This window comes from Chelmon rostratus, chromosome 3 (genome assembly GCF_017976325.1).
Source record: "Chelmon rostratus isolate fCheRos1 chromosome 3, fCheRos1.pri, whole genome shotgun sequence".
NCBI lineage: Eukaryota > Metazoa > Chordata > Actinopteri > Chaetodontiformes > Chaetodontidae > Chelmon > Chelmon rostratus.
Genome location: NC_055660.1, coordinates 24,431,279 through 24,447,926, shown reverse-complemented (window position 1 = coordinate 24,447,926; position 16,648 = coordinate 24,431,279). Strand labels below are relative to the sequence as shown.

The 16,648-nt window shown below is 40.6% G+C and overlaps 1 protein-coding gene across 1 annotated transcript in view; it reads left to right on the top strand.

Annotated features, from left to right (window-relative positions):
* dnah6 (dynein, axonemal, heavy chain 6) overlaps positions 1-16,081 on the top strand; it is a 53,491-nt gene extending 37,410 nt beyond the window's left edge. The window contains 20 exon segments of the mRNA XM_041964216.1: positions 683-750; positions 991-1,171; positions 1,426-1,605; positions 1,730-1,963; positions 4,302-4,437; positions 4,654-4,820; positions 5,237-5,427; positions 5,629-5,789; positions 6,606-6,694; positions 8,396-8,542; positions 8,727-8,865; positions 11,639-11,758; positions 11,983-12,104; positions 12,519-12,648; positions 12,790-12,917; positions 13,107-13,292; positions 14,618-14,690; positions 14,938-15,089; positions 15,513-15,735; positions 15,962-16,081. Coding sequence (XP_041820150.1) covers positions 683-750; positions 991-1,171; positions 1,426-1,605; positions 1,730-1,963; positions 4,302-4,437; positions 4,654-4,820; positions 5,237-5,427; positions 5,629-5,789; positions 6,606-6,694; positions 8,396-8,542; positions 8,727-8,865; positions 11,639-11,758; positions 11,983-12,104; positions 12,519-12,648; positions 12,790-12,917; positions 13,107-13,292; positions 14,618-14,690; positions 14,938-15,089; positions 15,513-15,735; positions 15,962-16,065 — 2,931 coding nt within the window. The 3' untranslated portion in view covers positions 16,066-16,081.
* Positions 16,082-16,648: the final 567 nt, after the last annotated feature.

The following is a 16,648-nucleotide window of genomic DNA, read 5'->3' as shown; positions in this document are numbered from 1 at the left end:
TCAACAGAAACACACCCCTGCAAGTTTATTTGTAAGGAAATCTCAAACAGTTTCCAACTATGGCAACCAGGTATTTATAGGCTCGTGAAAAAGCACATTAGTTGTGGTGTAAGCAAAACAATAACACAAAGGAGCATTTGTGCCTGGTTCAATTAGTGCTTGGCTTCCTGTAATGGCACCAACTGTGGTCAGTTTGCAGGCATTGTTAAGAGATGAAGTCACCGGCCAGCTCACATACTGTGCCATGGCCTTTTATTCAACACCAGCCAAGGACAACAGCAACACCAAGTCAATACAAGCTTGGATTCCAGTGTTGAATCAAACAAACAGCGCATGAAAGCAACATCTTAGACAGCATGAACCCACTCCACTCTTGTCTATATAGCCATTTGTGTGTGTGTGTGTGCGTGTGTGAGAAAGAGATAAGGTATCACAGAACATTCAAAAAATTTGTATATTGTCTCCTTGAGGTGCTGAAAAAGCCTGATACCCTTTTGTCATTACTTCAGTGAATGTGTATGTATATCGTACAAAAATATATCCTTACCACAGGTTCGTGTGTGTGTGTGTGTGTGTGCGTGTGTGTGTGTGTGTGTGTGTGTGTGTGTGTGTGTGTGTGTGTGTGTGTGTGTGTGTGTGTGTGTGTGTGTGTGTGTGTGTGTTCCTTCCTGTTGCCCTTCAGGTGTGTATCAAAGTTACAATCATCAACTTCACCGTGACCAAGTCCGGCTTGGAGGACCAACTGCTTAGGTACATAGACATGCACAGACACACACATGAAAAACAGATACTGCATCCTTCCCAAACCACATGGTACATATTTACAAACCACTATACAACTCTGTATAGACATGTAATTGCTATTTGCACTTTATGCTTATCTATAATCTCAGCCTCTTTTATCTAGCAATATTTATATTTAATTCATTTTCTTTCCCCAAAATTATTTTACCATCCACATCTTCCTGTAACACCTCTTCCTCTCCTCAGTGATGTGGTGCGACTCGAGAGTCCACATCTTGAGGAGCAGAGGAATGAGCTGATTGTGTGCATCAACGCTGACCGCAACCAGCTAAAAGATATTGAAGACCGCATCCTGAAGCTTCTCTTCAGCTCTGAGGGGAATATACTTGACAACGAGGAGCTAGTTCAGACTCTCCAGGAGTCAAAGGTAAATATGAGATCCAGCAAAGGTCATATGGTTTGTCTTGTTTGGTACTTTTGAATAAATGTCAATGAATGTGACATAACCTGTCATCATCTATAAAGATCATTACCACTTACATTTGGAATGTCCTTTCCGTTATTCTCTTCTTATTGTTTGGTTTCCTTCCTTTCCCTTGCCTCATCTTTTCTTGCCCTGTTTTGTTCCTATTCCTCTCTTTCTTTTTTGTTTTTTCCACTCTTGTTTCCACCAATCCTCAGGTGACATCAGAGGCCATAAAGCATCGTCTGGAGGAGGCAGAGTCCACCGAGCTGATGATCAACTCTGCAAGGGAGCGCTACCGACCTGTGGCCACCCGAGGATCAGTCTTGTACTTTGTCATTGCCAGTCTCTCTGAGATTGATCCAATGTACCAGTTCTCCCTCAAGTACTTTAAACAGGTACGACACAAGGCTTTACTTTATAGGAGACAAATCTCCATCTGACTTTTTTAAACTTTTGTAAGAAACACATTATGAAGACATCATGGAACAGAATTTTTTTCTTCACTTTCTCCACCCTCAGCTCTTTAACTCCACCATTCAGACGTCAGAGAAGAGCAGTGTGCTAGAACAGCGCCTCCAGATCCTGCTGGACCAGATCCTGCTCAACTCCTATGTCAATGTGTCCCGTGGCCTCTTTGAGCAGCACAAGCTTATCTACAGCTTCATGTTGTGTGTGGAGGTCATGAGACAGCGTGGTGAAATTTCTGACGCTGAGTGGCAGCACTTCCTTAGAGGAGCTGCCTCTTTGGAGAAGGTGAGGTGGAAAATCGAGTAAGAAAATTCCTGCTGATAAATGTCAAATGAAAATCGGGTGGGGAGGGTGGCTTGAATCCAAATTTTGCTACTGCATGGTTAAAAAAAAATTATATTATGGCAAAGTGCACATTCACAGCGTTCAGCCAGTTAAGCACAAGCAGTCTGTTGCAGCAGCTCAGCATAAGTTTGTGTCAAGTCAACTCATGCTTGACCCACCGCTTTGTTTGGTTGTACGATCTCTACTTACCCTTTAACTAAGCTGACTGTTGTCTGCCAAAATTGTCACAGAGAGTGACACTTCACCTGGTGCATCGTACAGGTAATACAGGAGAAAAAGACACAATTAACTTGTGAAAGAAAGTAAGAGAACAACAATTTACTTTTTGAAAAAAAGAGAATGCAGCGTATTCTATCACTAGCTAACATAAGATCTGTGTGTTTGCCCCTGTTACCTCATTAATAAATCAATCCTTTCTCAGTCACTGTTGTACTTAATTCATATTTAATAAATATATTCAGAAATAGAATAAACATCATCAAAAGTCTCCATCTCTGCAAAAGTGTTCCATCAAAGTCAACTCAACAGTTAACTAGTTTCTGTTACAAACAACAAAGTGGGGCCAGCAACAGTTCTTATTAAAATCACACTTGTGCCCCCATCTTCTCAAATTAACAGTCACTGTGGAGCACAGTGCTGAGTGTGCAAGTCATTGTCTTCATAAATGTAAATGGATGTAGTCTGTCCTTTTACAGGAAATGTGCTTATTGCTTTTGCTCCAACAGTTTTTCTGTCAGACTTGAACCTCAATTTTTAGTTGATTTTAGCTCTACACTCCAGCTAACTTGTATCCTGACAACTGTTTGGGTTGTACATACCCTACCACTAAAACAAGCTATGTTTAAACATAAATTCTGTATACAGCTGTTGATGCAACAGACTGCAGAGTCACTGAGAAAAGCTGCATCAGTTCAGCTATTCAGAGTCCAAATGTATCAGAATGGCCAACTGTCAGTAATGTGATTGGACCACTGAAGCCACATATGAGGTGTAATTGCAGGAATAGAGAGATAATAGCCTATTTTAACTGTGTCATGAGTTCTGCCTGAAAAAAAACAAGTATTTATTTTTTTCTGATTTTTTGGCTTCCCAGTATTCTTATAATTAGACAAAAATAGAGAAATTTGTCACAGATTGTTGGCTGGATCCTCTTAACTGCAGATAAACAAGGTGCCATTTTATTTTCCCCTTCGAAAATCCCCCTAGGTTGGCCTGTAGGCAATGTCTTCATTCTTTCCCCCTCTTATGTTTGGATTGAGTTGATAGAAAAAAAAGTCCTTTTCAAGTAGCAGTTTCTCTCTCTCTCTCTCTCTTTCTCTCGCTCTCTGTCTTTCTCTCCCGCTCTTGGCCAGCTTATTGCTGAGAAACTACTGCGACTGATGGAAACACAGTGTGCGAAAAACAAAAGAACATATGAGAAAGTCTGTGTGTGGAGGTTGACAAAATAATTATTTCTGTGAAGGAGAGATAAGAAAAGGAGAGAATCTCTTTTCCTCAGCTGTCCATATAACATGTATGTGGCATGCTAATAGGACTTGAGCAGTCAATGTGAAGTACCCCAAGTCAAATATAAAGTAAGACACTTTTCGACACCTTCAGAGAGGCTAAATGAGGTCATCTGAACTGAGTCCATTTGACCTCAAAATAGTCCCACTCTTACATTTCAATAGTTTTCTCTGAATCTCCCTCTGTCTCTTCCCTCCCAAACCTCAGAGGGGCAGAAGGGTGTGCAGCTGAGGCACCGTTACTTTGGGCAATTAAGATTCGGAAAGGTACAGAGCAAGTATTTAAAATGACTTTTGAGATTATTGATGAGTTCAGACAGCTTTGAGGCCACCATACAGATCAGTCAGTGCCACCCAGAGGTGTATTCCTGTGTTCACCCACCATTTGGCTCTCATTTATATGATATTAGTTAGGCTGGAGCTGCTGCATGTCAGCCGCTGTGATTCCTATGCCAATGCTGTCCTTCCTTTCCTTTCCTTCACCTTTGTGCCTTTGTGTCTCCTGTCTTTTGGGTCGCACCTTCAATGCATCCATCATCAATGCTTCCCTTGCTATTTTGAATGCTTTTCGAATTTGTCATTGCATTTTGACAGCATCACCGTCTCTTATCTGTTATGTCTGCCAGATGTTTTGAATCATTCTCTTCACAGTCTTATTGACATCCTTTAATTCTTCTTTACTGCCTCTCTACTCAAGGTCTGTCCTCCATCTTTTCCCCTTCTCATTCCTTTACTGTTGTAATCCCCTCCTTTTCAATTTCCCCTTCTTCCAGGACTATGCAGTACGGCCAGATGTGCCATGGCTAAGTGATTTTTACTGGCAGACATGTTGTGAGCTGGAGGACACACTGCCCTGCTTCAAGGACATCGCCAAGGAAATCACTAGAATACATATCCACATCAATCTAGGTAACTGAAACCTAGTGTTATTATCCTTGCAAATTTAGCTAAATTTATTCAGTGTATCACATTATCTTGTGACAAAACATCATTTTTCATTGTCAGGCTTAGATTTTCTAGTCATTCTTCTATAACATAGTGTATAGATCTTTATATACACAGCTGAACAATAAAATCACTTATGAAGAATTGTGTAGCATTAAGTGACAATCAACTCTCCCTTAGGGCGTTTTAAAGCATCTATTAATCCAGAGAACTGGGAAGGCTATGTGTCAGAGGTGCCTCCTTCCAGGGAGTCCAAAGAAACGAAGCAGGAAATCAGAGGTTGCTGGAATGAAAGGTTGGGGGCCTTCCAGAAGCTGGTCCTCATCAAGAGCTTCATGGAAGAGAAGGTAAGCCTAGATGAAGTCAATGGATAGATATTAATAAAGGTTTTAGTGTTAAAATAATGTCACTGTGTCTTAGAAGGAAATAAAGCCCTCCAGTCTTTCCAGTGATGTTCTGTCCACTACTGATCAAAACATCCAGTTTACCGATTCCTTTTTATTACTGTTTCTATTATCATAACTTCAGTCTTCCTCAGTCCCCATTGTTATGTCATCTTTCTTTTTGTTTACCCATTTCTTACTTTCTTTTCTTACATTGAGGCTGTCTGTTTGCCTTTTCATCTGTCACATCCTTTCATGCACATACTGTGCCCTTTTATCCTTACTACTCTTTTACTTCTTACTTGTCCTCTTTGTCCAGTTATTCTATGATTTTCTTCCACCCCTTATTTTTTGATGTACTTCATCCCCCTGATGTCCAGGTGGTGTTTGCAGCAACAGAGTTTGTGATTGTCAGCCTGGGGAAGCAGTTTGTGGAAAACCCTCCAGTTGACCTGGCAAACCTCTACAGCGATATGTCCCCCTCCACACCACTGATCTTCATTCTCAGCACAGGATCCGACCCAATGGGGGCCTTTCAGCGCTTTGCAAATGAGAGAGGTTGTCTTGACAGGTAAAATAAGATGGATAGGATCGGTGGCATAAGGTTGGGGTGGTGTGACAGAATAGAGGTGAATATATACATATAGGCAATGGCCAGCAAACTGGAAAAGTGGGATGTGGAAAGACAAAGAAGCATGCCTGGATGGAGAGAGAAGTGATCAGTATTTTGCACATGATCACGGGGGTATTTTCATTTCCCCCTTTCTCTCAGAGTTGAGTCCATCTCATTGGGTCAAGGCCAGGGACCAATAGCAGAGAAGATGATCCATGAAGCACTGAAGAGTGGCAAATGGGTCTTCCTGCAGAACTGTCATCTGGCAGTCTCCTGGATGTTAGCCATGGAAGAGCTTATCAAGACCTTCACTGAGCCTGGTATCACCACACTAAATCAGCATTGAAACACTTCCATATAACACCACACATGGTCAGCCAGGGGCAGAATATCGTGACATCTATTCCAGATGTGGCTACTGACCCATTTGTGATTACATTTTGCACTGGGGTTGCTGGAAATAAAAATGAAGAGTATGAGTAGAGTAAGAGTATTTTTTTCTATTAGTATTGTTTCTGTTTCGATTTCAACACCAAACACCATCAAAGATAAACTGCTTTTTCTTCTAAAACTACTTTTCAATAACATTACTTAACACAGTATCAGCAACAGTACTTCATCTTGTTATCTTTACTTGTTTTAAACTTTTCATAAGCTCAGTTTAATATAGATTTAGATTACCTAGTTTTATCAATTTAAATTCAGATTATAATTTCTTCTATTTTAGAACAGATAGCTTGTTTTTGCATTTCACTTTGTTATATCATAAAATAAATAAATACCTAGTTTTAGGGGAAAAAGCAGGAAGGACAGGAGTTGTTTGTCTGTGAAAATGTCAGTTTGGGAATATGCTATGCTCAGGATCTCATAACAATAATTACTTGTGCTGCAGGTCTAATGTATACATTAAGACAACACTAAGAAAATATAGAACACACTAGCACACACACAACACTACAGAGCCAAGCTTTTGGGGACACAAATGACTGTCATTTTTGTGGGTGTTTTTCACAATATTTGTATCAATGGAAAAGTATTTGATTGAATGTTTGTCTGTGTAATCAGAGAGCTGTTCATTAGGTTCTTTATTCTTCTGTTTATCGCTGTGAATAATGTTCCTGTCTTTTCCGGCGCAGACACATCAATCCACGAGAATTTCCGTTTGTTTCTCAGTTCCATGCCTACCAAAGTATTTCCGGTTACAGTGCTCCAGAATTCAGTTAAGGTAAACACAACCACACACACACACACACACTCTGTTTAATCTCACATCAGTTAATTTCATTTGAAGATAGTCTGTTAAAGATTGTCCACAGGACAATGTTCCCAGTATGAAGAAAAATGTTGCATTCACTTCCAATGCAAAAAAGTTCAGCTTTGAACAAATCTGCATTTTCTCCAGTTAACTTTCTGTAGTTGTATATGGCTTGTCATCATTCTCTTACATGAAGATTGTTCACACCAACATGCTTTGCAAAGCAGATATTCTAAATTTACATACTAAGTATAAATTCTTTGACTTCTGTGGGAAACTACTGCATCTGTATAAAGACTCCCTCCAATGAAAATCAAGTTTTAACCTTGTTAACATGTCCATATGGTGATTTTTTATATTCAACAAAACATATCATGAGTAAAATGCTCCAAGTGCTTCACATAAACATGGAATGTACATAAAGACAGGGATAGAAAACCCTACCGGAGACCGTTAATTAGTGTATTACAGTAATTGAATTGTCTTAAAATATATGCATGAACGCATTTTTCAGCATCTTTTTGATTTATAAATGGATGTACAATAAGGTGAAAAATTTAAGTTTTCCTCAACTAGTGTTAATGTGAGACTTGAAGCTTAGATCTGAATCCAGGATGACGCCAAGACTTATTACCTTGGAACTTGTAACTCAAATTTAATTCAGGGAGTTAATTTCCCCAGATTATGAAACAGCTTTTCTCTTTTCGTTTTAGGGCCCACTAGTACATGATTATGGCATTTAAGGGAAAAGGCCAAATGGATGTGATTTGCATTTCTTTTATTGGGAAGTTGTGACATTTTGCATACTTTGTAATTAGTTGAACAAAAGGAAGAACTAATAGCTTCTCCTTAAAAGGAAGTGTCACAACATCAGTACTAACAGTTGTATTTGCGCACTGTTTTTCATAGTAGTATGAAACTGTTAAATCTATTTATTTTACGGTAGGACAAGCTGGTTTCCAGTTTTGGAAAGCGGACGCAAATAATAGCATGGCTAACGGCAAACCACTGTTGTGTGTGTATCATCCCCTTATGCTCTGAAAAAAGAGATTTACTTGAGAAAAGGGTAACACCTATCTGATGATTGAAAGCAACCAGATTCATCGCCATTTTTGTCACTTCACTGCAAATGTAACATGAGTTGGAGCTCATCCACCTGGTATTTCTGTTCATTTGGAAGCATAACATTATTTTTGTTATCCTTGCTTCAGTCAAACTGGATGCCTTTCCACAAAACTCTTGACTTGTGTCTGAATCAGTATGATGCCCTGGTATTTTTGCCTTTGTTTTTATGCTGCATACTATATTCTACATTTTGGTCAAATCAGCACATATCGTTGTATAATAGCTAGAATCCAATACAGCTAGTGTTTTAATAGTCAGTAAAGCTATTCTGTATGCTAGTAAAATGAACCTTTAGAAGAAAAGGATTTTTTTATTTACAGCTTGATTTTGAAAATAATTGATGAAGAGTATGATTTGACTTGTGTTTGTAGATCTGCAGGATCAGGTTGTGTCTGCAGTATACACCACTGTAAAGGATTTTCTAGCTTTCAATTAGGAATAGCCTGGTTTGTGGCTGTGTTAGCAGCAACTAGTCTTAGTTTCCTAGAAGTAGTCTTCTCAATAACAGCCATCGAGCCTTGTGTGTCTCTGTGTTGTTGTTGCCAGGTGACTAATGAGCCTCCTAAAGGCCTGCGAGCCAACATGCGAAGGGCCTTCACAGAGATCTCCAGCAGCTTCTTTGAAGACCATGTCCTGGGACGCCAGTGGAGGAAGATCGTCTTTGGAATCTGCTTTTTTCATGCAATCATCCAGGTTACATGCTGTCTCTTAAACCCGCACATATACTTGATCATACTATACTTGATTGATATACTAGATCATTAATGCTCTGTGTGCCTCTGCATGTTTCAGTGTCTTGCACAATGTGTTTGTGCAGGTATGTGCCTGCCCTTCTATTTATGTCTCTATTTTGTGTCTTGTTTTGCATGTGTCTTAGGAGAGGAAAAAGTTTGGTCCTCTGGGCTGGAACATCCGCTATGAGTTTAATGACAGTGACAGGGAGTGTGCTCTGCTTAACCTCAACCTCTACTGCAAAGACAGCACCATCCCTTGGGACGCTCTCATTTACATCACTGGTAGGGAAGCCTACACACATCGATCTATATATGTACAGTCATACATGTGCAGCACAAGTTGATATATTTGGGACTGTGTATGTGTGGTGACCTGCTCACATTTTCGAAATATCATGCATATTAATTTGGCCCTGAAATTGCAATAAAAAGTCCAATGTGCAAAGCTTCAGATCGCTGGCTTTAAACAAAGCAGGAAGTGTGGATGGAAACAGTCTCTCTCTGTCACTAGGCATAGCGTGTGTTGTGTTGCCAATGTGTTGCCAATGTTTGGCACAGACTGCACACTGTTGTTTTGTCAACAACACACACATTTTCAGCATCATGCGAAATGGGGGAGGCAAAATGTTAGCTGATCTTACAAAGCAGGGCAGTTCTGTGACATGATTTCACTCTGTTGTGCAGCTGTGACCCTGTGTCTGTTCAACTTTCACTCAGTGAACTTTCGCTGCTCTCCTCCTCTTGACTTTGTGTTTATATGAATAAAATTAAAAGAACAGGTGCTCCTGTGCACAGCAAAGCTCTTTTTATGTGTCAAACACAGCAGATAAAGAAATCGAAATGTGGATATGAAGTCCTGGTATATGAACTAGTTTGACAAATCACAGCATTTATCATGGTACATGTCAGTGTCCACCCAATGGAAATTCAAATTTCCATTTAATTTTTATTCAGTAATTTAAATTGGAATCCAGCACTATTAAAAAAATGCCACATTTCTGTTATAACCACACTGTGTAGCAGGGTTATACATATATTATATATTATATATATAGCACATCAATGTATTTGTCAATGGAGGTCACGTTTTTTATTTTCAATTGTTAATATGTAATATATTCGGGGCACACATATGGGAGATTTCAATTGAATTTAATTATGTCAGTTTAATATTGTTTGTCTTGGACTTCCATAACAGACATCTTCAAAGTTATTAAGAAGGAGGCGGAGAGATCCCTTTCACGAACAATACTCATCATATCGCTTAAATTCATTTGTTTCCCTAATCTGGTTTTCAATTACACCTTCAAATGATTATGTTCAGTCTCAGTGGAGCGCACCGCTCCTGCATCAAATTGATGTCTCTCGTTGTTATCTCACTACTGCGTTATTGGTTTAATCCTTAATTCTAACAGTCACTGTGTACCAGAGCTGCGAACTCTTTGAGGCAAAGAATTTGAGCTCAAAGCATTATATTGCCTTTCCTCTGTTAGGAGGAACACTTCCTCTTCTCTGGTGAAAAAAAAAAAGAATAATCTAGCTTCCAGCTTTACCACGCCTGCAGCTTGCTAAAGGCTTCAGCAGAGATTTGTCTGATTATTCACTCCCTTCCTTACTGTCTTACATAACTGTCTTCACATTAAGTACGGTTTTGAAGTGTTGAATTGTAAATGTTAAATATAATTTACATTTCATCTTCGTTTTTTGCTTTTTGGAAACATTTACCCTCCAGCTGTACTTGTCTTTCCCCTAGTCCTTACCTCTTTTCTGTCTTCATGCCATTGCCTACGAGCCACATATGTGTTTGCCTCTCTATGCTGTGCATTAATACATAAGAAGTCAATGAACTGGACAGAAACCTGACACTCCTGAATGAAAACCTGTGACTGGTATCTCACTGTTTAATGTCTTTTCACCTTGTGAATCAAGTCATTAGAGCAGTGTGTTTAAATTCTACAATTCAATTCAGTTTCCTTTGTCACTGTAGCACTTGACAGCCTCTGTATTTCTCTCACCCACTCTCTCTTTCTCACCCATATGTGACACATTAAGATGTCTGTGTGAAGTTCACAGACTGTATGATGTCGCTGCCTATGTAATGTCGTTTAGATGGGTGTGCAAAGAACCTGTTCTCTGAGTCCCAGAGGGTGTCCTACATTTCTGTCTCATATGAGTTTTTCCTCACATGAGCAGATTGAAGCCCCTTCCAATAGCTGTATCGAGCCATTCAAATGTTTGAAAGCACTTAGATTGTTTAAACAGAGTCATAATTACCCTATTCCATCAGATTATGTTTGGTCTCTCAAGGATTCTCTGCTTGGTTAGCCAGTGAGTCGCTCACAATGCTTGTCTGTATTATTGTGAAGTGACTGTCACTTCAAAATTCTACAAACAAGCATTTCTTAAAGCTGTAATGTGCACATGTTCAAAGTGTTGTAACATTTGTTTAATGCAATCCTAATCTGTATCTGTGTGTGGCACCCTTTTGTCCTTGCATTCCCTAATTGCATGAGTTTGTATTTTTACTGCTGCTTGTTTATGTCCTTGAAACTGCTTTTTCAATGAGTATGGTGGCTGTACTGATGATGGTTACCTTGGCCTTGAGCTGGATGTTGGTTAAGGGTAGACAGGTGATTAAGATGAGTGACAAGGTGAAGTGTGAAACTGCCCATCTAAGGAGGAGAGCAGGACAAAAAACAAAACAATACGCTTGGCAGTGTCTAGGAAAATGCTGCTTCATGTACTATGACTACAATTGCCAAAGATCAAGTACTTCACTGTCAGTTATACATATTTATTTAAAACTGTACTAAATACTTCTTCAGGTATGCTTTCTTCTGACATTGTTTACTTGTTAGTCATTCACTCATATTCAAATTTCATAAATATTCAATGTCTTATTCAAAATGTTTGGCAGTTGTTCTGATTCTGAAGGGAATTTTGAATATTTTGAGTTCACTCCAGGCTCATTAAAACCACCACCCCCTCAACCAGATACACAGAAACGCTGATGCAGACTGATAACATCATGCGGTGTTTGTGTCTGTCTCCCCAGGTGAGATCACATATGGAGGCAGAGTTACTGATGCCTGGGACCAGCGCTGCCTCAGGACAGTCCTCAAAGGATTCTTCTCACCTCAAACCCTGGAGTCTGGCTACACCTTCTCCTCCTCTGGTATTTTCATCTCAAGCTCTCCCCTGCTCTCTTTCTCTCTGTATAAATACAGTGCACGGACAAAATAACAGGAACACTTTGCAATATAATTCAATTTGATATATATCAAGTGTATGTGTATATGTGTGTGTTTGCAAAAGTCCATTTGTCTCAGTGCACATGTACACTCATATACTACATTGCATTTTCTTTGGATGAATGGATTTGTCGCTTGTGTGTTTAAGGTATCTACTATGCCCCAGAGACTGATGAACTACAGCAATATAAGAAATATATTGAGAGTCTTCCAATCATAGATGATCCTGAGGTCTTTGGAATGCATGAAAATGCCAACCTGGCCTTCCAGGTGAGGAACAATAGTAGTATCATACAGAAAAAAACATACAAATCTGGAAAAGATCTACATCCCCATCTTTCTGCCTATCTTTCTGTCAGTCTTTCAATTGCCTCTTTAAATATATATGATTTGATTTGATGAGATATACTTTTCGTGATAGAATCATATGAGCAGATGTTGTGAACCAACTGACTTCTTTGTTTTCATTTTGTTTGTTCTGCGGTAGGGTAATGTGTTGAATAGTTCATTTGAACCAGTAACGAGCCTACGAGCCTATTCATGATTTAATCTGGAGCTGCCCATACAGTTTATAGGTGGTTATAAAAGCATTTCTATTCAGAAGCCGTGAGATGCAACGGCAAAGTCTCAGTAAACAAGGACGCTACAGTATCTGAATGTGTGTCCTTGTGTTTGCCTCCACAGCGCCAAGAAACCGTGACTCTAATCAACACCATACTGGATGTTAATCCTCGCTCATCAGCCCGTCATGGAGCTAAAAGTAACGATGACATAGTGTGTGAGCTCGCTGAATCCGTCTTAGCCAAGCTACCTGGTAAACACACACACACGCACACACACACATTGTTGAGAATGTGTTTCATTACCTAATGCTGTGTTGTCCATGTCTATCTTGTCTGTCTGGCTACCTGTCTTCCTGGTTTGGTTCCCTGCTTGTCTGCCTGTCTGTGTGCAGAGCGTCTGGACATGGACGAGGCAGTGGAAACTCTGTTTGTCCGCGACCAAAATGGCCGCCTTAACTCCCTGACAGTCGTTTTGGGCCAAGAGGCAGACCGATTCAACAACCTGCTGAGAGTGCTCAGGGTAACACACATAGCCAGCACCCCTGAACACACACTGCTGGTCAAACTTGATATTTCTGTTTCCTCTCAGCTACTGATAGTAGTAAACACTGCTAAGAGGAATTTTAAGAGAGATAAACAGCATTTTTCAATACTTTCATTTTCCTTCCCAAGACCTCATTGTGATGTATGATATTTCTGTGTTTCCCAGGTGTCTCTTATCACTCTACAGAAGGCCATAGCAGGTCTGGTGGTGATGTCAGAGGACATGGACCGCATATACACAAGCTTCCTGAACAACCAGGTTCCCACCCATTGGGCAAACTCTGCCTACCCCTCTCTCAAACCCCTGGCCTCCTGGGTCAGAGACCTGGCCCTCAGGACCTCCTTTGTCCAGGTTTGAATGAGAAAGGGAAAGAAATACCAATTCACAAACACACATGTACATCTTAAGGCTGACTCAAATTTCTGTGTTAAATCTAAACCCTAAGTACAGCGTAGCCGTGTACCCTGCACTGTGGCCTGTTTTGCACCTCCCGAAAAAAGTAACAGTGCGGATCGCAACACCTATTATTGGTCCACTTGATAGCATCTAATTTCCTTTACTGAGTAATGTTTATAGGCATACTGTTCATAGTCTGATATGATATATATCGTTGTGGACGACTGCTGACATCCAAAAATATCTGAAATGGATTTTCTCGTCCATGACCTTCAGTGGGCAGACAAGCACAGAAAACTCACCGGCTCATTATCTGCTCACTTTCACTCGCAATTGTTTGATCTTCACATAGAACACACACCACGAAACTCAACACAGTGACATAGATCCCACAGCCAACTCGTGTTTAGCAGTGTAATTGTAGAGCGATACAGACACATCAGCACAGAAGTATAAATTCTCACAACAGTGCAGGCCACTTACATAGGCTCTGTCTAGATTCAGTGCACAAGTATAAATCAGCCATTATGCACTTGCTGACACTGAGTTGTATAGAAAGGTTGTTTAAAGCCTGTTTTGGCTCAATTAGGATAATGGACAAGCACGTAAATGAATCAAAATTATGATAATAGGATTCTCTTCCTTCTGGCTCAGGTCTTTGTATCAATGGCTGTCACACAAAGACATGACAGAGAGATCCAACTATGCATCCTGGTGTGTGTGTGTGTGTGTGTGTGTGTGTGTGTGTGTGTGTGTGTGTGTGTGCGTGCGTGCGTGCGTGCGTGCGTGTGTGTGTGTGTTTTCTCATCAAGACAAAAAGCCCTAATAGCACATGAACAGTCTGTGTTCTTCCCAGAGGCACAGACCATCTCTCTCTCTCTTTCTCCGTCCCTGTACACCCTCTTTCAGCATTTGGTTCATCTCCCCTGACTTAAGCTGCTCTTCCGTAAGACTGGTCTGAACATGTGTGTTGCACAATCACTTAAATTCACTCACACACACACACACACACACACAAGGGACAAACGGGAGGGCTGCCTTAGTTCATAAAGTGATGGGTAGCCGCTGAGTCAGACTGCACATGTTCACTACCTCAGAAGAGAGAATACACCTCACTGTCAGAATGGAGTCACTGAGTCACTTTCAGGTCCCGTAAGTAAAGGGATGTAATGCAGCACACTGAGCACAACACATAAAAAAGTTATTTTAAAATTCACACATTTTAATTATATCTTTCTCTCTCTCTCTCTCTCTCTCTCTCTTACTCTAACTCTCGCCAGACTTGGATCACACGTGGTCAGCCCAAATCTTTCTGGATCTCAGGATTCTTCTTCCCTCAAGGCTTTCTCACTGGTAAAACACCATAGCACCAACATATCAGCCACGTTTTTAACGTTTTTAATGAACTGTAGCAGCAAGGCAAGTGTCAAAGCTGTTAGAATATAGTGATCACTCTATTCTTTCAAGTACACATCAAAATAAAGTAATTAGCTTTTAAACAGCTCAACAATATCCACAGTGCCTCTTTTGACATGTTAGATCTTGCAAAGACCATGATGAAATATATTGTTAATGTTCTCCTCTGCCTGCTGGCCTGTAGGGGTGCTTCAGAATCATGCCAGGGACTACAATTTGCCCATCGATGAGCTCAACTTCCGCTTCAACATGGTGCCGGTGTACAGAGACCAGGTAGCAGTCTGTGAGGCTCTACGCTCTCTGCCTAACAACACTAAACTGGACATGGATGAAGAGGTACTTAAAAGGGGCGTTGTTAGGGCGTTGTTGCCCTAACATTATTTCACACACAGGCTCCCCCAATTCACATCCAACTGGATGCTGTTTGTACATATTAATTAGAAATGGGACTTTCAAACTAAAGATGCATATTTTTATCTTTGGACAGAGCCAGCCTAGCTGTTTCCCACCAATGTTTCCCACCAATAGCTGTAAAAAGATTCTACAAAGCAAAGACAATGTTATGTCTCTGTTGGTAACCTAGCTTCTAAAAGGAGCAGTGATGATCTGAACATTGTTGAATCTGAAAGCATACTGTGCACAATTGCTACACACATTTACTGGGAAAACACAGGAGACAGCAATGCATTAAAAAGAGAGGATTGATCACTGTGAATATGCATCTTCACCACTGCTCCTCTTCATTTGTTGACACAACAGTTACCAGAACCAGAGGACGGCGTGCTCGTGCACGGTATGTTCATGGATTCCAGTCGCTGGGACGACGACAGCATGGTGATTGAGGATGCGCTACCTCGAGTGATGAACGCCATGCTGCCAGTGGTGCACTTTGAGCCACAGCGGAACTACGTGCCTGAGCCTGACCTATACCACGCTCCTCTGTACAAGACCTCAGCCAGAGCTGGAACCCTGTCCACCACTGGTACAGTACATCCTGGATCCCTCACCCACATACTGGTTTACACTTTAGATTTAGACTTAGATTAGATAGATTAGATTAGATTTTTGAAAGCATTTATAATTGCTGATGCATTTTATACTGCATGAGAAGGCAGGAGCTAGAAGAGTTCTTTCACTATTAAGCACTGTAATGGACAGTTACTTTGATTTGGTGTTTTACCTCACCTTTCATTTCTGTCCCCCTCCAGGTCACTCAACTAATTTTGTTGTGACAGTAATGCTCCCCTCCAAGCGACCCAGCGACTATTGGATATCAAAAGCCTCTGCTCTCCTGTGCCAGCTGGATGATTAAGTCTTCATTAAAGGACAAAAATTTAAATATGACTGAAACACATTCTCTATGTAATACCTTAAATTAGTGTTAAAGCTTTTGTGGAATTATTTATAAAGATTTTCACAGACATGACTTATGCTGAATGTGCATTTATTTCACATACAGCATAACAAACGCTTCTGAGCTTCCCCTGACTGATCTGCTTCCTTAGTACACTTGTGTATCCACAGAGGTTAATATCAGTTGTATGCAGCAACAAAGTCTCATCCGACTGGCACCTGAGTACATCCATATCTTTGAAGATGAGACACACCGTCTTAAAGCTGCAAACACCATGTACTCGACTCCCATACTGGAGAGCTGCATTCCTGCTATGCGGTAAGTCACTGGATGAATGTGTTTACTGAAATTTACAGTACACATGTAGCCTCGGGGAGAGAAAAGACGGGGGGATGGACGGCAGAAAAGGTACAGTAGATGGATGAAGAGAGATGGGTGGCCAGATTCACAAAGGGAGTAAAAACCAGGATAGCTTAGAGGGATGAGCTGAGACAGGAGAAGGAGTGATGATCATCAAATGATGAAATGTTTCCGCCACAAC